At 35.9% G+C, this 26305-nt stretch overlaps 1 protein-coding gene and 1 long non-coding RNA gene across 12 annotated transcripts in view; one reads left to right on the top strand and one right to left on the bottom strand.

Moving 5' to 3' along the window:
* LOC103789190 (uncharacterized) overlaps positions 1-8044 on the bottom strand; it is a 542478-nt gene extending 534434 nt beyond the window's left edge. For all 9 annotated transcript variants that reach the window (XR_013529722.1, XR_013529724.1, XR_013529725.1 and 6 more), the window contains exon 1: positions 7718-8044. This is a non-coding gene — a long non-coding RNA (uncharacterized LOC103789190). The remainder of the gene's footprint in view (positions 1-7717) is intronic.
* Positions 8045-8108: 64 nt separating this feature from the next.
* The window catches only part of LYPLAL1 (lysophospholipase like 1), a 42079-nt gene continuing 23882 nt past the window's right edge, over positions 8109-26305 (top strand). The window contains exons 1-2 of one of the 3 annotated variants that reach the window (XM_017966469.4): positions 8109-8219; positions 13997-14096. In XM_017966469.4, coding sequence (XP_017821958.2) covers positions 8129-8219; positions 13997-14096 — 191 coding nt within the window. In that variant the 5' untranslated portion in view covers positions 8109-8128. Of the gene's footprint in view, positions 8562-9232; positions 9298-13996; positions 14097-26305 lie in introns of those variants that run through there. The other 2 variants (XM_078356548.1, XM_035280499.3) reach the window with 2 other exon arrangements.

Below are 26305 nucleotides of genomic sequence, written 5' to 3'. Positions count from 1 at the left end.
AAGACTGTATGTCTCCAGATACGAAACTGGGAAGGTAAGTGGAGATGTGTTCCTAAAGAGCTTTTGGAAAACTGGTATCGATCTTTCTATTAGATGCACTATAAAAGCATCTTTTTAAAAAGACAGCTCTGTGAAGAACGCTTTTATAGATATGGAGAAACAAAAATGAAAAAAAAAAATCCAGTTAACCTGTAAGAAGGTCACAAAATTAGACACTCATTGAGATATAAGTTATATCTAATCTATCTTATAAATTTAGACTTTGGGATATTTATTATACTTTCTTAAAATGAGGCATTCCTATCAAAATGACCTTACTTGCTTTTGTTTCCATGCTTAAATTTACCTAATTAACCTAAAGAGTAGTATTTTCTAAATAAGATTACTATACCTCAAAGGTGTACAAGACAGTTTTTTGGCATGTGAAAGAAAACATTAGAATCTGTTTACAGTTTACTTTCATCCTCTGTTTGACATTTCTACTTTTTGCTAAGTTAAGTATGCACATAATGCACTACTATAATAGTGCATTAATATGATTTATAAATAAATACATACATATTTATAAGAGATGTTCTAGAAACTTTTTACTGATAGGTACATATAATAGAAAAATTTCTGCGACACCCACCATAAAAGTTAATTCTTTTTATTGTACCAATTAAACTGGACAGTCATAGCAAGCACCAGGTAAATAGTACTGCATTGATTTAGTTGAAGACATAAAGCACAGGACCTCTCATAAAGCTTTGCCTTGGTGGGAATTGGAAAGGACCTGTGGCCATTAATTTTATGTGTTGCTGTCCTCAAAAGTATAAAAGCATGAGGTAGGTGAGTCACACTCTGAGATCCACATTTCAAGAGGTTCACTCATGAGCTTTGGTGGGTTCACAATCCTCTAAATAGCATTCAGAGCACAGCGTGTGTGTGTGTGTGTGTGTGTGTGTGTGTGTGTGTGTATGTGTGCGGTGTATTTTGGTTTCCCTTTCACTTGAGGGGTCTGTAACTTTAACCTAAATCTTAAATGAGACTATAAATACCTCCTGCCATTGTCACCATCAATTTAATCGCCTTGCCGAAGTATAGAGTCTCTTGTTCATTGGCTGACTGACCTCAGTACTCCAATCATACATGCCACATGTTAAGCTACCAGTCTTCCTGTGTTATGACTCTTTCCTGTCCCTGTCTTTTATGACCTACTTATTTCTTGCTCAGGGTCATGTTCTAGCTTTGCTTGGTTCTCACTACAAGATTTGACACGGGACTTGGCAATTTTCAAAAATGTTGCTTCTCACACTAAGCTGAAAACCAGTCCTAATATTGTGATCCTGACCCTGGCCTTGGCTGGTTTTCTCCAAGAGGTGGCCTGTTACCTGTCTACCTCTGGTTACTGCTTACATGCCAGAATAACAAGTAGATGCCAGAGGAGTGTAGTGTTTCCCTCTTTTTTCATCCTTTCTGTTCAAAATATAACTCAATGAAAAGCATAATTTAACTCCAACAAGTAGTATCTAAGACATTGTTATAGGTATTTCAGGAGGATATGAAGAAATAAACAGTTCTTGCTATTAAGGCAACTTCAATTTAGTAGTTCGCAGGGCTAGCCATAGCAGAAAAAATATTCAAACCTAGGTTTTCCTACCTCAAATCCACTGCGCCTTCTACCACAGATCAGTGACAATTTTGCTTATAATTACTTTGAAATTGTGTATGGGTTTTCAGGTTTGCAAGAGTATCTAACGAAGTATTTGTTTTTATTTATATTATTTTACTCTGTTAACCCCTGTGGGGAAAATGAAATAAATGCTTATAAATGAAAATATATAATGAATGACAAACTAATATTTTGAACAATCACTGCTTTAAACTTCCCTTGTTACTTGCATCCTGTTTTCTATTTGTGATTTAAAAAAGCACATAATGTAAAACAATCTTAACCATTTTTAAGTGTACAGTTCAGTAGTGTTAAGCATATTCCCATTGTTATGAAAGAAATCTCCCAAACTTTGTCATCTTGCAAACCTGAAAATTTATATCCATTTAACTGCTAATCCCTTTTTCCTCCTCTCTCCAGTTCCTTGAAACCACCATTCTACTTTCTATTTCTATGAATTTGACTACTTCAGGTATTTCATATAAGGGAAAGCATACAGTATTTGCCTTTTTCGGACTGGTTTATTTAACTTAACATAATGTCCTCAAGATTTATCCATGTTGTAGCATGTGACAAGATGTTTTTCATTTTTAAGGCTGAATAATATTCTATTACAGGTACATACCATATTTTATTCATCCATTTATCTGTTGATGGATATCTGGGTTGTTTTCACCTCTTAGTTATTGTGAATAGTATAGCTATGAGCATGAGTGTACAAATATATCTTTGAGCCTCTGCTTCCAATACTTTTGGGTACATACACTTGCATCCGTTTTTAACCTACACAAAGAATATCTGCTCCTGAAGACTGACATTTTGCCATCAATCTATATGAAAATAAATTCTTTGGAAATATGATAAGACAAAGGAATTGTATTAACTTGCCTTTAGAATATGAACTAAGGTGAATTTTTCAAAGCTTCCTTATTTTCTTCGTATATAATTATGACAAAAGAAAATCCATTTCATACCTTGATGCCGATTATACATATATAGAAAATATTCATATATATATACACAGATATGCATACACACAGACACATCCTGAAAATAGTCTACTTCAGAATAAACTGCACTTCCATTTTCCAAATTGCAAATATTGACTTCATATTTTCTAATTATCTTTTTTAAAGGTCCTTTTTAACTTTTTTTCCTGACTGTTCAAAGTCATCACAGAAAGAATAGGAAGAGATGAAGGCTGCTAACCTCAGCCATGAAAGGAGGAAGGAGAATCACATGTGCTGAGCATGCTCATATTATTAACTAAAAATTTATGTAGTGCAATTAAGAGTTTTGAACCATTCTTTTGTAAGCAGAATGAAATATCAGAGGTATATTCATAAAAGAGTGGCACACGTCATATATTTAAATTCTTACAGGATCTCAATTATAGAACCTGGGGCTTCTCCATCAAGTCCTACTCCCTTATTTCATAGTTGGAGAAATGTGTCCAGTGAGACTAAATGGCCTAATGTTACATAGCTTGTCATCCCTGAAGCTGAAACAGGAACTCCTATCATTTCATTACTTCAATATTTTTTATATCTACCTATCTAATCTTCTCTTACATAAATGTAGCAAAATACAGTAGACATTCGGACTGTACTAATAGGGAAATTAATCTTTTTGCTTTTCTTTCTTTTCTTTGTAATAGACATATGCAATTCAAGGACTTTCCCTCTCATGGGAGGATTTGAACTTCCCTCCCCTCAAGGACCCAAAACCTGATTAGGATTAGGGTCAAAACCCTAACCCAAAACCTGCTGTTAACTCTTGCCCTGGGTTTGAAAAGCCATCAGGATTTGTTATAGAAAAAAAAAGTAATAGGTACTAGAGTACATAGACAAATATGAAGATCGAAGGAGGGACTACCAAGACTAATATAAACACTGAGTAGAAGTTGAATGAGAAGCATTTACAGAGGGTGACTTGGGAATTTGAGAACCGGCCATGAGAGGTGCTCAAATGAAAGAAGACCCATTTCCCAGAAAGAAGAGACAAATGGCAATGCAAAGAATCTTGTTCTGGTGTCCAAGCATATACACTGACCCTGTAGCCTGCACCCAAGGGAGGAAAGTTCACTGTCCTCCTCTAGGGCCTCCACACTGCTTCGGTGTGGATCATATTGATTGTTAATAATCCAGCAGAGTAATCACTATCCCTGTTCCAAGGCTGCGTTTGGTTTGTGTAGGAACTCATGTATTCCCATACCGCACTGCCAATGCCATCACAGCCCATCTCATAATGCCCCAGGTGGACCCATCTACTCTAAAAAGAGAATGAGACCATGCACATCTAGCAGTGGGGTGAAGTAGAGGAACCACCCACATCTCTATCTAGAAAGACTGGACTGAAAAAGAGTAAGGTCGCCGGAACTGAGGCAATGGTTATATTAAAGTTTATAAGCTCATTTTTAAAAAGTAAAGTTTTCTGTTTTATAAGAATTCAAGACCTGTAGGCTTTTTTTTTCTAGCTTTTCTTTCATGAATAAACAGGGGGAATATATAAAGGAACTTGTTTTGTTAATCTATAAAAAATGTTAAATTACCTAAAGTTGAAGTATTTTGTGCAATGTGTATGGTATGTATTATTTATGTACATGTGTTTCTCTCTCTCTCTGAATGATGCAACAGATGAAAACTAACCAATAGAGAGGATATGGTTTGATGCTTAAGAATGAGCCAAACAACAAATGCATAACTGTGTACTATCTGCATGACTAATGCAACTTCATTTAACTTTACCATTTGAAAATACCAAGTACAGTAATCTTGTTTATTGTTTTTGCTTCTTTTTTGAGACAGTCTTGCTCTGTCACCCAGGCTGGAGTGTAGTGGTAAGATCTTGGCTCATTGCAACCTCTGCCTCAGGGGGCAATCAATTCTCATGTCTCAGCTACCGGAGTAGCTGGGATTACATGCATGCACCACCATACCCAGCTAATATTTTGTATTTTTAGTATAGAGGGTGTTTTGCCATGTTGGTCAGGCTGGTCTCAAACTCTTGGCCTGAAGTGAACCACCCACCTCGGCCTCCCAAAGTACTGGGATTACAAACATGAACCACTGTGCCAGGCAAAATATACAAATCTTAAAGGCTGAACTGTCAATTGTTTTTCTGTTTTTTAAGCCAAGTGTGGCCTAAAGCATTTCTCAACATGAGGAAGAACAGTAAACTAAACTCCAGCTTTGCCATTTACATGTTAGATCCTAATAGATATTGAAACCCTGCAAAACAGGAGATTTATTTTACTTTTGTTCTGTTTGCTTGCTTTTTTTATATAGAGTGGCAGAAAGCAAACAAGTAACAACAAAAAATAATTAAGAGTTATACAAAAGTAAAATAATGTATGAATAGAAATCTTCCAGTAATAATATTCCCCCACCTTTCATAGGGCAAAAGATCCACCACAAAAGAAGCAAATAGCCATTCTGAAACTTAATTACATTTCAAAGTAGTACAGTAACATGAAAGGAACAAAACATTTTTGTTCAACAGTTTGCCTACCAGATGGCATCTCTAAATATAGCAATCTAAAACCTTTGCTTATCCTATAAATAAATAAATAAAGATGAAAGGAATAGCAACAATAGCTAAGAATTTAAATCACTGAAAATAAAATAGCACTTTGGTTAGGTTTGGAAGAAGCTGGCTCATTCAAATAACGAATCTGGGAAGGTTGGAGTTGTCAGTGAAATTCAGAATACAGAAGGTTGCTTCTGGTATTTACCATCTGCTTATCGAACTGTTTAAACTGGTAGAATAGTTGGAAGAACAAATCAGGAACTAATAGCAGGAAATGGGAAAAACTAAAGAAACACAGGAACACCCAATAAATAGAGACTCTAAAGGGCCACAATACAAATTCCAGATTTTTGCTTTTGAAATAAGAGTTGGGACATGCCCTTGCTTTATTTCTCTGCACTCATGTGTAAATATGGGTAAAGTTAAGGACCTGTGCTCTGGAGTTAGGCCTAGCATATGAATCCAGGTTCTACAATTGACTGGCACTATGACTTTCAGCCAGGTTCCTTACCTCTTTGAGCCTCATTGAAAAAAGCAGATAGTAACAGTATTGAGTTTTATCGGAATTCATATAAGACAGTTTTTGGCACCTAGTGAATCCCATGAATATTAGTTGCTTATTATTACTAATAATCATGACTCTTAAATAATTACATTCTGATTTTTTGCTGTCTCAAAAGCATGGGGTGGTGTACAGCAAGATTTTCTGTTAGTAAATGGAATTCTAAGAGTAGAACTCAAAGCCTTCCCTGGCATATCTCCAAGTGGTCTCTCCTAGTAGCACTGCCCTCTTCTCACCTGGCTGTGGAAGGTTATCTAGAACTTATATGTGGAAGGCAGGTCAAAAGACAGAGGCCTTTTATTTTTATTCATTTATTTTGTTTTTTGAGACAGAGTTTCGCCCTTGTTACCCAGGCTGGAGTGCAATGGCGCGACCTCGGCTCACCGCACCCTCCACCTCCTGGGTTCAGGCAATTCTCCTGCCTCAGCCTCCCGAGTAGCTGGGACTACAGGCACGTGCCACCATGCCCAGCTAATTTTTTTTTGTATATTTAGTAGAGACGGGGTTTCACCATGTTGACCAGGAAGGATGGTCTCGATCTCTCGACCTCGTGATTCACCCGCCTCAGCCTCCCAAAGTGCTGGGATTACAGGCTTGAGCCACTGCGCCCGGCCAAGGCATTTTTTAAGAATTGGCTATCAGAGCGCAGCCTACCCTAGTCTGTCCTCCTCAGGGACTTCACTTGTACTACTCTTAGGTGCAGATCTACCGGCTTTGGAGAAATGACTCGGAATTTCTTTTTGATCTGGTTAACTAATGGCATGTAGGACCATTCTGGTTGATGGTATTATTGGTATTAATACAACACCGAGAAAGCTGTGAGTTTGGCAACTAACCTTTTATAGTAAATAATTTAGTTACCTGGAAGTAGGGTGATTACCTGGAACAAATAAAAGATAAGTTGTAATTGTTTAAACGTGATGCAGACTGCAATGAATGGGAAGACCAGTGTTTAATGGCACTTAAGCTTCTACTATGTTACTCTGTTAAATTTTACACGAGGAAAGAGCAACCTGCTGGTGCCACAGCCTTCATTATTAAAAGATACCTTTTAGTTTAAGCCTTTATAGAGGAAAAAAATTGTTTTACATGAGGAAAGAGCAACCTGCTGGTGCCACAGCCTTCAGTATTAAAAGATACCTTATGTTTCAGCCTTTATAGAGGAAAAAATCCGTTTTTTAGTATTTTTAAATTGTGGTAAAATATACATAAAATTTATTAATTTTACAGTTCACTGGCATTTATTAACAATGTTGTACAACCATCATCACTGCCCATTTCTAAAAATGTTTCAGTATTCTAAGCAGAAACTCTGTAGCATTAAACAACAACCTCCCAGCCCCCCTTCCCTTAGCCCCTGGTAACCTCTTCTACTTTCTGTCTCTATCATTTGCCAATTCTAGATATCTCATGTAAGCGGAATCATACAATTATTTGTCCTTTTGTGTCTGGCCTATTTCACTTGGCATAATGTTTCAAGGTTCATCCAAGTTGTGGCCTGTATCCAAATCTCATTCTTTTTAAAGGCTGAGTAAGACTCCATTCCAATATGCACATAGCACGTTTTGTTATCTCTCCATCTGCAGATGAACATTTGTTTCCACCTTTTAGTACTTGTGAATAGTGCTGCTATAGAACACTGATGTATGAGTATTTGCTTGAGTACCTGCTTTCGTTTCTTTTGGGTGTATACGTAGCAGTGGAACTGCTGGATCATACACTAAGTCAATGTTTAACTTTTTGAGGAACCACCAAATTATTTCTATTGCTGCGACATCATTTTACATTCCCATTAGCAATGCACAAGGTTTCTAATTTCTACACATCTTCACAAATACTAATTTTCTGGTTTTGTAAAAATAAGATCCATTCTAATGGGTATATAAAGTAGAATCTCAATAAATGAGATTTGCTTTGTAAACTACTAAAAATAAGAGACACGAAAAGAAGTTATTATTATATGTCTGACTTACCCTGTATATCAAAAGCTGCAAACATCCTGTGCCAGTCCCAAGGTAAAAAGTAAAATATGCTTCTATTAAATTTTAAACGTAATAACACTAATATTTCTACAGGTAATCTTGACTTTTGGGATTGTATTTAAAATTCCTACAGCAAATGCGAGGGTTATAAACATATCCATTAGTCATTGCAGAAGTCCATACGAGGCTGACACACGTAGAATTCCAGTCTTGGCAAAACTAAATTTAGTAAGGTTACAATTGCCTCAAACTGGACTCCAAACTGCTGAGATCTGAGAGCCGGCCAGCCGCGCTGCGCATGCGCGCTCCCGGGCGTGCTCCCTCGCGTGCGTGCGTGTTTGCGAGCGCGGCCCCGCTCGGCGACGCAGGGGCGGAGCCGCTTGACTGGCAGTGGTATCAGCGATGGCGGCTGCGTCGGGGTCTGTTCTGCAGCGCTGTGTCGTGTCGCCGGCTGGGAGGCATAGCGCCTCTCTGGTCTTCCTGCATGGCTCAGGTGGATTTCAGTTTTACGTCCTGGTTTTCTACAGCTCGGGAAACATCCTCCCCTCGGTTACCCCACTTTTGCCCAAGTGCAGGTGTCGCTGGGCCCACGTAGGGCCCGGTGGGTGGCTAACCCGTCTCCAGCCCCGGCTATGGATTCACGGGCAGCGCCGCCTGCCCCCAGCCTCCCCTCTTAGTCTTCCTCTTACTATGGGGCGGTCACTGGCCCACCACCCTCGCTTAGGGGCCTTGTGTCCCGCTGCTCAGCCAGCCCTCCATCCACACATTCTCTCCAGTGCAGCCTATACCACATCCCTATTCCTCGCCCCAAGTTTAAACTGAGCGAGTTAGTAAGGTAAGTCTTCTGCTAGAGGGAAATTATTTAGTTTTTGTCATGATCAGCTACTAGTGATTTTTCAGTCGTAATTGCCCATTGCTTTCTCCAGGCTCCCCTACTGTAGACAATTGAGATTCACAGTTAACTTAGATACTGTTTACAGAATATCTCCTTTCTGCGAGCCACTGTGTCATAGCTGGAGTCCTTTCTCTCCCTTTCCTTTTTCCTGCTCTTCTTTCCTTCCTTCCCCTTTATCGCCTGTGTCATTAAACTTCCAATATAGACTACAGGGGCAGGAGCCCCAGAGGCATTATCTTCCACTGCCTGACCTTAGTAACGTGTACTTAATGCTGTATCGTTTCTTACACTCATCTGTAATCACTTTTTTCTGTCTTCCCTACTGAATTGTGAGCTTCCCCACTGGATTGTGAGAGTAAGGGTCCTTGTGTCCATCTTTGCACCCCCAGTGCTTGGCCCAGGGTAAGCTCTCAGGGAATGTTTTTTGTTTTTTTTTTTTTGTTTTTTTTTAAAGAAATGCGATGCAGCCGGTGTCCTTAGGGGGCCTACCTAAAGTTAAAAACAAAAACAATTCAATTAGCTTGAGTCAGCAGTGCATGGAAGATCACAAGACGGTGCCTGGTTTCCTGCCAAGTGACTTGTAAGAGAAGAAAATGTGGTTAGGCATTATTAAGGCATTTGGAAGATGAAAAGCTTGTCAGACTTTTCGAAGAAAGGGGTCTTTGAGCCGAGACGGGTAGGCTAAAAGGAATGGTGATTGGAAGGGAATTGGAAAGGTTGGGCAGAGACCTGGAAAAGGGTAGTTGTGGGAGGTGTTCTCTTTATTTTGAAAATGAGGCCAGACAAGTTCAGCTGCTTGGCCAAGGTCTCTTAGCTGTTACTGTGAGTGGTGGCGGATTTGGGATTAGAACCCAAAGCTCTCCGACGTCAAACTCAGGGCTCTGGTTGGGTGAGGTGAAAAAGCTTGAAGTAGGATGTATCGTTTTGGAGATAGGGAAGAAGAGGGCTGATGGTGTTTAAAGGAAAAGACTTGGCATATATTTAGAAAGTGAGGTGTGCAAGATGACAGCGGTACTTAACTAGGAGGTTAGTAGTGCTATTTAGGGCTCCAAGACTGTTCATTCATAAGTACCCAGAAATTCCCTAGCACTATACCCTTTCACATAAATAATCAATTCTCATCATCTTTAGGAAGAATGCCTAGACTGTGTTCTTTTTTTCCTTCCTGGAGCACTTTGCTTAAAATAACTATCCTTACTCTTTTAAATTTCACATTACATTTTTATAACCTGTAAGGATATGTCTCTAAGATTCAGTCATGTATATATATTTTTTCCTTTGTACTTTGAACAAAGAATTTATGCAAAAAATTCTGCAAAGTATGCAAGTATAATGTGATTCCTATATATTTAATTCTCCATTGAAGTAAATAAAACCCTTATTGGGAGTAGGTCTTTATCATCTTCGTCTTTGGGAGTAGGTGTTCATCATCCAGTAGGTCCTCAGCAGCTAATGATTTTACATTAAACTTTAATATATGTGTTTATCATATAGGAGAAATTTCGTTTCTGCTTAATTAGAATATGGGCAAACCAGTTCTAACAGTTTTATCACACTCAGTTTTACCATCCGGTTAACCAGTTCTAACAGTTTCACTCTTAAATAAGGTACCAGCTTTTTTAAAAGTGGACATTGTGAATGGATAGATAGATGCTATTTTGTAGCTTCATTCTTATTCTTCAAGGTCGAAAAAATGTTACTAATGACAGTTGTTTTTTTTAAACCTTAAAAGCTTGAGATTTTCTTCTAGGAGATAGCAGCCATAGAAGAACATATGAGAGTGTAAATTGTATATAGCCAACTTAATTTGAGCCTTTTCTATTAATAAAATACTAAAGACAGACCTTTTAAGATGATAAAAATAAATGATAGGTTAATTAGTTTTGTTCAGTCTCTCAGATCAGATTAATTCACTCTGTTTTTCTCCCACCAGACACTGGGTCTTCTTTCAGTGGTAGTCATATCTGCAATTATGTAATGTCTGTATTCCACATGAAGCTATTAGGCTCACAAAGCCCAATCCATGTGTCTTGTTTATTGCTTTCTTTCTGTATTGGTAAAGTCACCAGTAAGCTCAAGCTGTGTGTCACTCAATGTAATGGACATTTTTCAGTCTTCCTCTTACTTGAACTTGTCATCCACATTGAACTTTCTTCTCAAAAACTCTCCGGGTTCTTTTTTTGTCTTGATTTGCTCCTTCTGCTTTCTTTTGCAGACTCATCCTCCTCTGCCTGGCCATTAATGATAGGGTTTCTCTAAATATGGTCCAAGGTCTTTTCACTCTATATTTTTCTCCCTGGCTAATCACAGAAATCTCCTAGAGATACCCATTTGTGTCACTGATATACAGGGAAAAATAGAATCTTTGAATTTCAACTGCCCGGTAGACATTAATTAATGAATCCATTCATTCAAGAAATATATCACAGCCTTTGGGTGTGACTGACAGCGCGAGCCTGCAGCCCTCCCTGCACGGCGTCCCACCACGGAGCCCACGGTGTTGTTGGCCGTGTGTGCGCTGATCTTCCTGCTGTGGGTGCGCGTGAAGGGACTGGAGTTTGTGCTCATCTATGTGTAAGGCACTGTTCTGTGCTCTGATCATAAAGCAGTGAACAATACAAATCCATGCTCTCATGGATCTTATGTTCTTTTTTTTTTTTTTGAGACGGAGTTTCGCACTTGTTACGCAGGCTGGAGTGCAACGGCGCGATCTCGGCTCACGACAACCTCCGCCTCCTGAGTTCAGGCAATTCTCCTGCCTCAGCCTCCTGAATAGCTGGGGTTACAGGCACACGCCACCATGCCCAGCTAATTTTTTGTATATGTTTTAGTAGAGACGGGGGTTTCACCATGTTGACCAGGATGGTCTCGATCTCGTGACCTCATGATCCACTAGCCTCGGCCTCCCAAAGTGCTGGGATTACAGGCTTGAGCCACCGCGCCCAGCGGGATCTTATGTTCTAATAAAAGAAACACTGTAGTAGAAGTCAGTAAGTTTTATGGAGACAAAGAAAGCAGAATAAGGGAATGCTTCCATGGATGAGGAGTTGGAACAGTGTTACAATTTTAAATAGGATATGCCTCACCGCAAAGATGACAGATGACACTTTACAGGTAACAAAGATGACACTTTACAGCTAGACTTAGGTGAGAGAATAATGTAATTATTGGATTAGGCTGTTTAGACAAAGGAAAAGCCAAGTCAGAGGCCCCAGGGTAGGTTCCTTGACAAGTTCAAGGAACAGCAGGAAGGCTAGTGTGCCTGGAGTGAGAAGAGTAGGAAGGGATATCCAAGAGGGTACTGACATCAGGTAGTGTAGGGCAGGGGTTGGCAAACTTTCTGTAAAAAAGTAGTAAGGATTTTATGTTTTGTGTGTCATGTAAGGTGTCTTCCACATGCTTTTCCCTTCTCTCTCTTTTTAAGAAAGGACACTTTAATAATATAAAACCCATTCTTAGCTTATCCTTTTTAAGGACCCTAGGCTGGATTTTGTCCTACCCTCTAGCTGGCCATAGCTCTTCCATCAACCCATGGTATAAGAACTTGTATGCAGACTCAACCTGTGTATACCTGTTGCTTCTTGTGTTTCCAGTCTAGGCAGGTTCTAGTATTATTGTTGACCCAGTTACTCCAGCCAAAAGTCATCTGTGAAACCTTTCACTATTGACCCTTCATAAGTAATCTGTTGTCCATGTCTATTAATTTTACCACCTAAATTTCTCTAGTATCTCTTTCTATCTACATCATCACCCTAGTCTAAGCATGAACAGCAGTTTCCTAACTATCTCTGTACATCTACTTTAGCTCTCTTTCAGTTCTGTCTTCACACAGCTTCCAGATTGATCCTTTAGAATCATGCCAACATTTCTGTGAGAAATATTCATGGCTTCTCCACGAACAGATTTGTCAGGTTCCTACAGTTTCTCTTGTCTCATTTTATAGTCACTGCTCTTCCTCTCATCCTCTGCTTTTCAGTTCTTTTTGTTTGTTTGAGACAGAGTCTCCCTTTGTTGCCCAGGCTGGAGTGCAGTGGCACAATCTCGGCTCACTGCATCTTCTGCCCCCCAGTTCAAGCGATTCTCCTGCCTCAGCCTCCCGAGTAGCTGGGATTACAGGCATGTGCCACCACGCCCGGCTAATTTTTGTATTTTCAGTAGAGACTGCTTTTTAGTTCTTAGATGTCATACTGCTCCCTCTTGTCCAGAATCTTGGCACCTCCCCTTTCCTTGGCCTGAGATACTTTTTACTTCCACATTGCACTTGTCACCATCCTGCAGACTTTAGTTCAAACCATTCAGCAACTATCTTTGGATACCCACTTTTTGTCAGTCCTGTTCTAGGCAGTAAGTGAACAAATAACTCAGATAAAATACATAGTAAACTTAATCTTGCAGAGTTCATAGGCTTAGTGCATTTATCTTTGAACTCCTTAATCCAGTCAGTTCTAAATTTTTGCAGCACCAAGTGTCTCATCTTTGCAGCAGTTACATTTCTCTTTCACATTTATTTGTGTGATATTTTGGCTAATTTCTGTTTCTCACAATATGCTACATACTAAATGAGAGTGGAGACTCTATTCCTCCCTCATCCCGCCATCATTTCCTCTCTGGCAGTGAACACAGTGCGTGACACATTAACAGGAATTCAGTAGACAAGCTTTTGAATTGACACCCTAATGAATTAATTGATTAAAAAATTAAAGCTGTGACCTCTCAATTTCCTCCTCAGGACTACTTAAGATGGACTTATATTTCCTTCCATTTTTTTGGTGTGTGTAAATACATATATATTAATTTTTGTAGGAGTTTTTATTTTCAGCTTTGGAGTAAATCATTCTTTTATGTCACGTAAACATGTTTTCAAATTTAAATTGTAGTTTCTTCAAGTTTAAAATTACACTGAATACATCTTTGGGGCTTTTCTTTTAACCAAGAAAATTATATTAGATTGTTCCAACTACAAAAGTTTAACACTCACTTTGGGAATTTATTAGTATTAAGAATAAGATAAGAAATGACTATTAAAAATCACATATAAATACGGAAATAATACTTTTTTAGAAAAATCAAGTTATTTATTTTTTTCCTGTAATAACTGCTAAACAAATTAGGAAACTTAAAACTTACGCTTAAACAAAATCTTGAAAGTAATCAATGGTAAAGCCAGGAATAAAATAATCAAAATTATTGCTAGTTATTGAGGCTTGGTCAGTTGATTTATATTAATGAGTCAGTTTCTATATGGTTATTATTACATATGGAGTTTTTTTTTAATCCCTTATTCCATCCTCTGTGTGGCTTAAAGTTTTAGATTGCTTTTAAGTGCATTGTATTACTAAAATAGTTATTTTAATCTAGATTTTGTGATTCATCAGGTGATTCTGGACGAGGTTTAAGAATGTGGATCAAGCAGGTTTTAAATCAAGATTTAACATTCCAACACATAAAAATTATTTATCCAACAGCTCCTCCCAGGTATGCAGTAATTTATCTCGCTTCTCAATATAACTCTGTGGCATAAAATGTATGTAAAGAGATGTGCCAACTAGGTGTTCTTTAAGCTTACTTTTGTATTTAAGATACTTTAAATTAGAGTACTTTTTCCTCAGAATGTATTCTTTATTGCAGTTGCACTGTTGGGCCAAGTTTTGCCAGTTGAATAATTTATTCCCTCTCTGTAAAGCATTCCCTAAAGCTCTGAATTTAAACCATGTCCCAAGCATGACTTATGTAACTGCTTCCTCTTGCCCTGCAGATTGCTCAACTTTCATATTTTCTTCTTAGCTACATTCACCCGAAAGGAAACTTAATAACTCCAACAAGTATAATCTTTCTATTAATTTAGTTAAGCCAGAGTTCATAATCTCTGGAAAAGGGTTTTATGACATTCTTTCCACATTTAAAAGGATTATTAAGAAATAATGTTATGCTTTTTGAATCAGTAAACCAGAATAGAAAGACGGAATTGACTACTGAATAATATTTAGGTTATGTAAGCTGTAGGTGTGTACAACAAAGTTCACAGTAATAACACTAGTATAGTTTTGAGGTCAAACTGCTTTTTGTAAATATTAACATCTGCATAGTCTTTTATTCTGAACACATGCTGTAAATCAAGGATCGGCAATATTTTTTGTGTTAAGTGAAATGATTTGTGGAACTACGCCCCAATCTGATTTCTCATAATCTGTTCTTTTTTTTTCTTTTTTGAGACAGAGTCTCACTCTGTTGCAACCTTTGCCTCCTGAGTTCCAACGATTCTCCTGCTTCAGCAGGAGATTATAGGTGTATGATACCACACCCAGCCAATTTTTGTATTTTTAGTAAAGACGGGGTTTCACTATGTTGGCCAGCCTGGTCTGGAACTCGTGACCTCAGGTGATCTACACACATTGGCTTCCCAAAAAGTGCTGGAATCACAGGCATTGAGCCACTGTGCCCAGCCTAGTCTTGATTTTTTTCTTATCAGGCATACTATGCAAATGCTTTGCTTTATCTTTCCATTAACTTAGTGTTAAGGAGAAATAGAGCCAGAACTTCGAGGACGTTTTTATATGTACTAATAAGAATTTACTTACTTTAAATGATAGAATTGAACAAAGGAGAACGAAAGGATAATGTAAGAGTGAAATTCAAAGAATTTATTATTTAGATGTAATTTTAGTAGAGTTTAAAAGTTTGGTCATGTAGTTAAAAGACCCAGTCAGCAGTAGGGTTTTCATGTGTGTGTGCTGTAAATTGCATGTCTCTGAAAATGTCAAAAGAGCTTGTTGTTACTGGTTTTTAGGATAGTTGAAGTTGGAAGGGAGAAACAGTGGTATTTCTGCGGGGATGAGAGATAAGTTCATTTCTGCCTCAAATAAATACAATTGGATGATTAGTCATAAGACCATTGAAAACCTTATTCTAGGAATTAGTATTTTTTATCTTAAGAATTTCATGTCATGGCTGATTGTGATAGTAATTCTAGACAGTATTTTTCAAACTTTAGGCCAGATATATTTCAGAAAATTCAAAAAATCTCCATGTGCATTAAGTGTTATTTGTGGGTACTGTTGTGATTTAGTAAAATATGAGATTATTATACCAGCTTCATAATAACTTTTTGTTATACATTTTTATAATAAATAGCTATTTGGACAGATCATTAAACATTTTAGGCCATACTCACCAATAGAAACATAATATGAGCTACATGTAAATTTAAATTTTCTTGGTACCACATTATAAGAGGGAAGAAATGGGTAAAATTAATTTTAATAATATATTTTATTTAACCCTGTGTATTCAAAATATTCAATAAATAATAAGTATGAAATTATTACAGTGATAATTTATATCTTTAACACTAAAGCTTTGAAAATTGGCATGTGTTTTACATGTACAATACATCTGATTTTGGATGTGAATTACTTACATTTAAATTAAATAATAGTAAAAATTAAATTCCTCAAGTTGCACTGACTACATTTATGTGCTTCATAACCTTATGTGGTTAGGGGCTGCCATTTTGTGCAGCTTAATTTTAGACCTTAAAGAGGGGTTACCATATACGGTATGTTGGGAGCCACAGTTATAGATCAAGTCATTATTTTTACTTATGCATACAGTACTCATTGGTTTGCTCATTCACTTATTAGTAGCAAAACATAGATTTCCAATATGATTTTAAATATTAAATTATGTAATTGCAATAGAAAATGAAACTGGCATAAACAAATTTGAGAACAAACATAGTTGACTCTTGGTAAGCATGAAAAGCGTAAGGCTCCATTTGTAGGAGCAAAAGTGTGAGGTGGTGCAAGAATGAAACCTCTTGATCTGGACCATTTATTCTTCCATGAGCGTTAGAGATAGGAATACACGGCTTTGGTTAGTATTATGAGGCAGTTCAGTGGAGGTCAGCTAAGAGAGATAATATCATACTTAGAGGCCGGGCGCGGTGGCTCAAGCCTGTAATCCCAGCACTTTGGGAGGCCGAGGCGGGTGGATCACGAGGTCAACAGATCGAGACCATCCTGGTCAACATGGTGAAACCCCGTTTCTACTAAAAATACAAAAAATTAGCTGGGCATGGTGGCGCGTCCCTGTAATCCCAGCTACTCGGGAGGCTGAGGCAGGAGAATTGCCTGAGCCCAGGAGGCGGAGGTAGCGGTGAGCCGAGATCGCGCCATTGCACTCCAGCCTGGGTAACGAGAGCGAAACTCCGTCTCAAAAAAAAAAAAAAAAATCATACTTAGTATATTATAATTAGTTGATTTTTTTTCTACCTTGTGCTCTAGACTAATTTTCTAGAGCATTTTATATGATACTTCTATATCTTTACAGACACATAGGGATTCAGTATCTTTAAGAACTTGGCATAGAACCTGACAAATAGAAGACTTTAGTGAATATTGAATAAATATCGTGCAGTATTTGTTGTTATAATTTGAAATAGTATAGTAGGACTGAGTAATTGTGGGTATTTATATATAATACTAATATTTTAATTGTATAATAGTTTATGTCTATGTGAGGTTTTAAAAAGTGTGTTTTGTTGTGGTAAATAACCTAAAACTGTTGTTCATAAGGGCTTGCAGTTACTTGTCCTAGGACTTGATCAATAATAGTTTGAGTGAGCACAAGATTATGGACCACTTTTTTTTTTTTTGAGACGGAGTTTCGCTCTTGTTACCCAGGCTGGAGTGCAATGGCGCGATCTCGGCACACCGCAACCTCTGCCTCCTGGGTTCAGACAATTCTCCTGCCTCAGCCAGATTATGGACCACTTTTAACTAATGAGACTCAAATTGAGGAGGACTGCAGCATTATTAAGCCTATAGCTCTTACCTGGTTTCTAACTTTCAGAATGCTGTTTGATAGCATTTTATTAGAATGCTCTGGTATTCATGGTGTACTTTGCTGTTCTAAGACTTCTGACTGATGTTCCTAACATGTTACTTTGTTTAGGCAAGCGGTTTGGGCATAGATTTATTGTCCTTGCTTTTGTAGCATAATATGGCTTCATTTGGGGTTATAAGGATAGTTGCTGCCTTCCATCTATTATAGCAGTGTTTCTTGTGCTGCTAATAGAGAAACTGATGTCATCTACCTTGCTTGCTACCTTTCCAGTGGCACCTAAAGGAAGCATATGGTAGATCCATGCCTTCCTTAACTCTCATTCTTTTTAATGTGATTGATACAAGATAAAAATGAATTTTAACAACCTTTTTAAAAGATTATCAAGGTTTCATGCTTTAACATTTTGCTACATACTTTCTGATATTGTCCACATTTCTGGTATTTATTATCTCTCCTGTTTTTTTCTTTTACCGCCTGTAAACCTGTACGTTTTTCTATATTATGAATATTTCATTGACTGTGTTACTCTATAGGGTATACTGAAGATATCACTTGGCTTTTAAAATCATTCCATTGATGGCATCTAAATGATATTCAGGGTTTACCTGCCTATTAGTTGGCCAATTTTGTCCTAAAATGTATCTAGTCTCCCATTACATTAAAATGATGCTTACTATTTTGTGTAATAGTGGCTTTACCCAAGCCAGTATTTATAGAAATTAATGAAAATGAAATGTATAATAGCAGGTTAAGGTTTATTAGCTTTGGTACACAATGCCAACATATTTCCAGAGACACTATAACACTTGACAGCCTCACGAGCAATATTTGAGAGTCCCATTTGTCTCACATCCTCCTGAACACTTTCCATTGTTAGTCTTTAATTTTAGCCAAACCAGTAGATATGCAGTGGTATCTTATTGTGCTTTTAATTCATATTTATTTAATATTAATGATGTTGCACGTTGTTTCATATGCTTATTGAGCATTTAGATATCTTCAAAAGAAATACCCACTCAGTTCATTTACCTATTCTTTTATTTAGTTATTTTTTTCTATTGATTTGTTGGAGCTTTGTAGTTTTTTGGATACAGTTTGTTATTGTTGTTGGATATATGAATACAAATACCTTCTCTTTGTGGTTTGCATTTTCACATTCTTAATGACATCTTGTGGACATAAGTTCTAATATGTTTCTTTAAAATTTACAGTGGGGCCGGGCACGGTGGCTCAAGCCTGTAATCCCAGCACTTTGGGAGGCCGAGGCGGGTGGATCACGAGGTCAAGAGATCAAGACCATCCTGGTCAACATGGTGAAACCCCGTCTCTACTAAAAATACAAAAAAATTAGCTGGGCATGGTGGTACGTGCCTGTAATCCCAGCTACTCAGGAGGCTGAGGCAGCAGAATTGCCTGAACCCAGGAGGCAGAGGTTGCGGTGAGCCTAGATCGCGCCATTGCACTCCAGCCTGGGTAACAAGAGCGAAACTCCCTCTCAAAAAAAAAAAAAATTGTATGTGCATAATTTTAATAAATTATTGTACAGAGAATTTTGATAAAACTATCTACCTATTATCTCAATTAAGTTAGAGAATATTCTCATCACCCCAGAAAGTGTCCTCCTGCTTCTTTCAAGTTAGCTCCCATCTCACATAGGCTATTATTGTTTGGATATCTATTACTGTGACATAGTTTGGCTTGTTCTTGAATTTCAGTTAAATGGAATCATTTAAGGAAATAATCTAATGGAATCTTTTGTCTGGCTTCTTTTATTCAACTTGGTATTTTTGGGATTCATCTATATGTGTATATCAGTAGTTCAATTTTTAAAATTCAAAGTAGGTATCATACAAATAATACCACAATTTGTTTATCTGTCTACTATTGTTGGACATTTGGATTATTTCCAGTTTTTAGGTCGAGTGTATAATGCTGCTATAAATATTCTTGTTCCAAGTCTTTTTGTGAACATAATTTGAATTAATTCTTATCTAGACTCTATTCCATTGGTCTGTTTATCTGATCTTCTAGTAGTATAAAATTATTTTAATTAACACAGTTTATAGAAAATTTTGAAATCCAGTGGTGTAAGTTTGCTCATTCTATGTTACTTGCATTTACGTGTAAATTTGAGAGCCTATTCTTCAATTTAATGAAATACCTGTTTGGATTTTGATTAAAATTGCCTGGAATCTACAGTTTGACTTAGAGGGGATAGATGCCTTCTAATACATACACATGGTATGTCTCACCATTTATTGAGGTCTTCATTAATTTATCTCAGAAGTGATTCAGAGTTTTTAGTGTATAATTCTTTTGCTAAATTTATTTATAAGTATTTTGTTTCTTCATGTTATTGTAAATGGAATTTTAAAAAATTTAATTTTAAGATTGTTGCTAGTACAGAGAAATAAATGTTTTATCTTCTTGTATCTTTCTTAATTCACTTATTTCTAGTACTTATTTAGTATATTCCTTACGAATTTTGTGTGGGCATTTTATTTCCTTGTCTTGCTTTTTGAACTTGTTTGAATTTTCAGTACAGTGTCAAAGAGAAGTGAGTACTTCCCTTCCTGTACAGTCTTAGAGGGGAAGTGTTCAGTATTTCACTGTAAATATGATATTCGTTATAGGGATTTTTGGATACATGCCTTTTTTTATAGTGAGGGCATTTCTTTCTTAGATTAGCTGAGAGTTTCTTTGTGAATTTATCAAATGCTTTTTTGTGTCCTTTGAAATAATAATGATTTTTATCTTTCATTTTGTTAACATAGTGAATTACATTAATGGATTTCCAAGTCATAAACCAACCTTACATTCCTGGGATAAACCCTTTTGTAATGTATTATTCTTTTTATATATATCTAAATTTGTTGTGTTGATACTTTGGTAAAGAATTTTGTGTCTGTGTTCATGAGGAATATTGTTTGTGATTTTCTTTAATGCCTTTGAAAAGCTTTATTATCAGGATTATGCTAGTCTCTTAAAAGCATTGGGAAGGATTCCCTTCTCTGTGTCTGAGTTTGTTTATATTATTTCTTCCTTAAATGTCTGATAAAATTCACTAGTGAAATTATCTGGACCTGAGATTTTCTTGTGTGAAGGCTTTGATAACAAATTCAACTTCTTTCATAGAAACAATATTCAGATTTTATATTTATTTTGGGGCCAGTTTTGATTGTTTCTCATGAAATTTGTATCTTTTATCTGATTTTTCAAGTTTATTGACAAAAAGATGTTCATGATATTTTCTTTTAATGCTCTTATGAATTGTTGTTGATACTTTTTATTTCATTACTGGTAATAATTTGTATCTTTTCTCTCTTATTTCATGGTTCATCTTACCAAGAGGTTACCAATTTTATTAATCTTTTATAGAACCAGCTTTGGCTTTGTTATTTTCTCTCTTATTTGCTTTCTATTTTATTTATATCTATTCTTACATGTCTTGTTTCCATCTATTTACATTAAATCTATACATTTCTCACTAATCACTACTTTAAGTTCCACTAATTTTTTCTTTTTTTATTTATGTTGAAATGTTTTCAAATCTTCATGGTCCCTTTTCTGTACTTGTATAACAGACCACCTCAAATAATAACAGTTTTCTTGTATTCACAAATTTTGTGAGCAAAGAATTCAGAAAGGGGACGGTGGTTATGACTTGATCTGGGGACTCCTGCGGGAAAACTTGAAGACTAATGATGACTCATGATGTGATTGCTAGGAACTGGAATCATACTCACATGTATGGCATAATGCTGGATAGTAACTGGGACCTTCCTTTGGTCTTATTACTGTAACACCTATGTGAGACCTCACCATGTAGTATTTTGGACTTCCTGGCAGCATGGAGTCTGGGTTCCAAGAGCAAACGTCTAAAGAGAACCAGAAGGAGGCCGTATTGCCTTTAAAGACCAGAAGGAAGCCTTACTGCCTTTAAAGACCTAGAGTTAGCAGTTACGTAATACTCTTCCCCCATTGGTTAAAAGACTACTTAGATTCAAGCAGACAAAACGTAGACCTCTGTGTCTTGAAGAAGTATCAGACGGAGTTACATTGTAAGAAGGGCATGTGGGAAGGAAGGTATTATTCTGGCCAGTTACAGAACACATAGTTCTGGAACCTGTATTACCCAGGGACCTAAATAACCCATAAATTCTGGGACCTAAATAACCCATGAGTTATTTAGAAATATGTTGTTATTTTTCAGATATTTAGAACTATTCTAGATATTGTCGATATCTAGTTTCATTTAGTTGTTGTTAGAGAAAATATCCTGTGTAATTTTATTCTTTTGATACTCATTGGGATTTTGTTATGGCTTTGCATATGATCTATCTTAATGACTGTTATCGTGCATTTTTGTGTGTCATGTTCTATAAATGTTAATGGTTCAAGGTGTTGGAAAACATTACACAAATTCTGCATATGCTTAGTGATTACTTTTCTAAGTTGTTACATTAGTTACCAAGGGATGGGTATTAAAATCTCTAACTAAGATAGTAGATTGATGTGTTTCTCTCTTTAGTTCTGTTAGTTTTCTCTATATGTATTTTTATGCTACATTATTAAGTGCATACTCATGTAGTATTATTATTGTCTTTTTTATGGCTACTTTTATAAATTTTTCCTTTTTAATTTGTGGTAATATTCTAAAGTATTCTATGTTTAATAAAAATATAGTATACCGCAGCTTCTCTATGCTTACTGCTTACATGGCACTTCATTTTTCATCCTTTTACTTTCTTTATATTAGAGCTGTACAGTATGTCTTTTTCTATCCTTTTGCTTTTAACCTACCTATATTTTATATTTAAAGTGGATTTCTTATAGACAACACATAGTTGGGCTTTGTTTTCAGCTTTATCCAACCTGATAATTTCTCTTCTAAATGATTTAAGCAATTTACATTTAATGTAACAATTAATATACATGAATTTAGGTCTACTACTTTTCATTCCTCTATTTCCCTTTTATACTTTCTATTGAATTATTCATTTTTTAATACACAATTTTATTTTATCTATTTTTTTCTGATTCCCATAGGGATTATGATATACATAATCAGAGTTCTTTTTTTTTTAACCACTTTAAAAGTACTGCAGAAACCTTGTAACTATATAGGTTCCTTTATCCTCTACTCGTATATGTTATAGATTTCATATGTATTTCATCTGCATACATTGAAAACAGTACCAAACAAGGTTATAATTTTTGTTTTCAATAGTCAACCATATTTTAAAGAGCTTAAGAGGAGAACAATAGTTTATTGTATTTACTCAGTTATGGTCTATTACAGCAAATAAGTATGTTTTGATTAAATTGTGAATTACTATTTTGATTATAAGGTATCCCTTTTCCTCAACTATATTTAATAGATGTTTTAAATTAGCTAAGGTAGGGGCATATTAAGTAAAAGTCAGCAGTTAGTTTGCTGTGTTCATTTAGATAGAAAATACTGCCTTTTTTTTTTCACAATGGTAATTTGTAAAGTGCCCAATAAAGATTTTTATTTCTATGACATGCTTTGACTGTATTTACAATGAGAGGTTTTCTTAGTTTGTGTTTTATTATTAGAATTCCCATTTAAAAAATAATTTTAACAAGTTATTTATGATTTATATGATAATATAGTTTCTTTTAGTGTTGTAAAAAATTCCAAAAGTAATAAGATTTGCATAGTGCCTATACTTTTGGATTCACTGCTTTTCCACATAACGTTTGTATTTTTAAGTAAATACGTATTCTAAAATAGACTGGGCACTTTTTATTTCGACATAGTCAACAACGAATTCCTCTTTACTCCATCACTTAGGATTCCTATCTGAAGCATGATATAGGAGAATCCTTTCCTTCTATCAGTAGCCCTATACTACAAGTATGCTAGTAAGGAACTCTACTAAAAACAGCTATTTTGAAGAAATAATACTTTTTTTCGTAAGTATTAGATATGTTTAAATACTGGTATGAAAACATTTTCTTAGAAAAATGGTTTTTAAGCAAAGAAACAAAAATGGATGGTTTTCTACAAATAACAGTATAGTTTTTATAAGTGTTAAAGTCAGAATATGTTCAAAGCAAAAATAAAGTAACTTTAGATGTTGTTATTTCTACCGGACACAAATTATTCCCAAGTGATACAAATGATTACTGAAATTTATTCAGCAAATATTTAGCATCTGTTCTATGTCAGGCTTTGTTCTTAGCACTGGGACTGTATCTGTAGAAGGGATAAAGTCCCTGCTGAGTGAGCTCATGTAGAGACAGAAAGTGAATGGAAATTAAATGTAGAGACAGAAAATGAATGGAAATTAATTTAAATGGTATTAAAACTGTTAAATAGAACAATGGGATAGAGAGTATATTTGTATATTGCTGGGTAAAAGGGAGGTACACTCTGAGTTGGAAAGTCAAAGAAACTCCCCTGAGAAGGTAACTCTTGAGCTGAACCTTATGGACAGTGGAAGCCCACCATGCTGAAATGTTGTCAGGAGCCTTCTAAGTAGTGGGGATATCAGATGCAAAGCCACTCAATAATGAGCTCGTCCTATTTGAAGAAAAGAAATGGACAGATCTGGAACCTAGTGAATGCTGGGAGAAGTGTGAAATGAGGGTAAAGAGGAAGACTGGTGCCAATTTGTTATCTTAAAGGTTATGAATGACCTTTTGATTTTATGACTGTAAGGCAACACAGATCAAAATAACTTGGTATCAAGCTGAGTGTCAACTCTTTTTTTTTTAACCTTGGACATTTTATTCTAGCTTAATATTTTACGAATGTGTAACAGGTTGATTGATTGAAGACTTAGGAACCACACAGATGTTCTGTGCCAAACATATTTATTTATTGTGGTAATGTCTGAGGAGTTTTATACCAGCTAATAAAGTGATTTATCTGGGGAAGAAGGTGAATGAGTATAACATATGTGACAGTTTTTAGCTGTTTTAAAAACCTTTGTGTTTTATTTAAATGTTATTCTAACATTTTAGGAGATTTATACATTCTTGGTTATGCTTTCTTAGCAAAAAAATTCTAAATTATTTTTTGACTCATTAAATTTTCCAAATATTCCCTTTGAACAGAATTTTAATTTTCTTATCTACCACATTAGTAAAGTACTCACACTGGGATTCTTACCTCTACTGAGCATCTATCTCTAATTAAGGTATTGTCAAAAAAAAAAGTTAAGTGAACGTCACTTTTTTCCATTAATGGCTGAGTTCCCAGAATGATTCACATTTTAGCCTATGATATCATCCTTATTTAAGTATTTAGACAGACAAATAAACACTTACAGAAATAGCAGAATAAAATGAAAAGGGAAGTAGAAACAATTCAAAAGGGTAATAGTCTCATTTGAATTTTACAGTGAGTGTTGTATTTTTGATATTTTGATTTAGAATTTCACTGATTTTAGTGACAGTTTAACTACAATTTGGGGTTTTTTTTTGTCTGACAATGACTATTTGGAAAGCACCTACTCTCATTTTCAGAGTACTTTAAGAAGCTAGCGAATTTTGAGAAGGGATTTTGGGAGGAGGAGGTTTGAATGCTTTCTGCCTTCTCTTCCCTTCTGATTCCAATTTATCTACCTTGCTAGAGCCACACAGCTTCTGGAGTCAGAGGCATATGGGGTTGTGGGATAATTTAGGCTCTGTATGAGTCCTAGTATAGAGTTGGTGCAAGATTTGATCTTTTCTGCACCAGTTGAGAGCCTGGATAAAGAGCAATGAAGGAGAGGCTCAGTCTGCAAAAATCTGCCCTCCTCGCAGCTTTATATCATAAAATGTTAATTCTCAGACAATAATGCAGTATTAATTAATATTCCAAAAGGATTTTTTTAAGGATAATTACTTTAAAGTATTTTAAAGTTTACTAAATTTTTTGATAAATTTATTCGATAACGAAGAACAATAGATGCCTGAGAATAGCTAGGGCAAGTATGAAAACACAGACTAGTAGTAATGATGGTAAGGAAAGGGGTACTTACCTTACACAACTTTGAAACATGCTCTAAAACCACCGTAATATGATTAATGTGATACTAACTTAATAGATAAATAGAGTAGTGGAAGAAAATAGATCCGTTCTCAACCAAAGCACTTCACCTTAATCACAAGACATAGAAAATTGTTTGAGTGACTGTTTACCCGCCACAAATAAGATACAGATCTAATACCATTCTAGATTTTTAGAGGGAAGTCAGTTCATTATATATAGCATATGTCTTAGGTCTTAGGCCTTAATTCTCTCACAGAAACTAGGTTTAAAGAGGCTAGATAATGCAGAACTATTATTTGGCAAAGCTAAAATTTCACTGTTCTCTGAGAAGGGTATCTCCCCCCCCCACCCTGCCTCCCTTTCTCTTTCTTTCTTTTAATAGCACAAGCACAATTGACTATCCCATGGAATAAATGAATTTGAATCCTTAGGTTACTCCATGTATGAAATACCCCCAAAATTGAAGGCTTAAATGTAAAACTGAAAACGAAAATCTTAAAATAAAATCTGGGCTTCTGTATATAAAAACATGTATGGATTGCCAGGAGCTTCCTAAGCAAATCTGGAGACCAGAAATTTAATTTTTTTAAACGACTTTATGTCAAATGTAGAGCCTTTTACCCAAACCAAAAAAAAAACCCTTAAATATGTAATAACAATATTAATATTCAAAATAGACTTGGAAGAAAATACTTGAAATAAATGTAACAAATATTTGTTAATAATAGACAAAATACTCTTTAAACAAGGAAAAAAATTGAAACCCCAATAAGAAAAAAAAGAAATAGCAAATGATATCAATCAGCAGTTACACTTGTGTGGAGTTTTAGAACAG

This window comes from Callithrix jacchus, chromosome 19 (assembly GCF_049354715.1).
Source record: "Callithrix jacchus isolate 240 chromosome 19, calJac240_pri, whole genome shotgun sequence".
In the NCBI taxonomy this organism is placed as follows: Eukaryota; Metazoa; Chordata; class Mammalia; order Primates; family Cebidae; genus Callithrix; species Callithrix jacchus.
The sequence above is the reverse complement of the archived record's forward strand: the minus strand, read 5'-3'. Positions and strand labels throughout refer to the sequence as shown.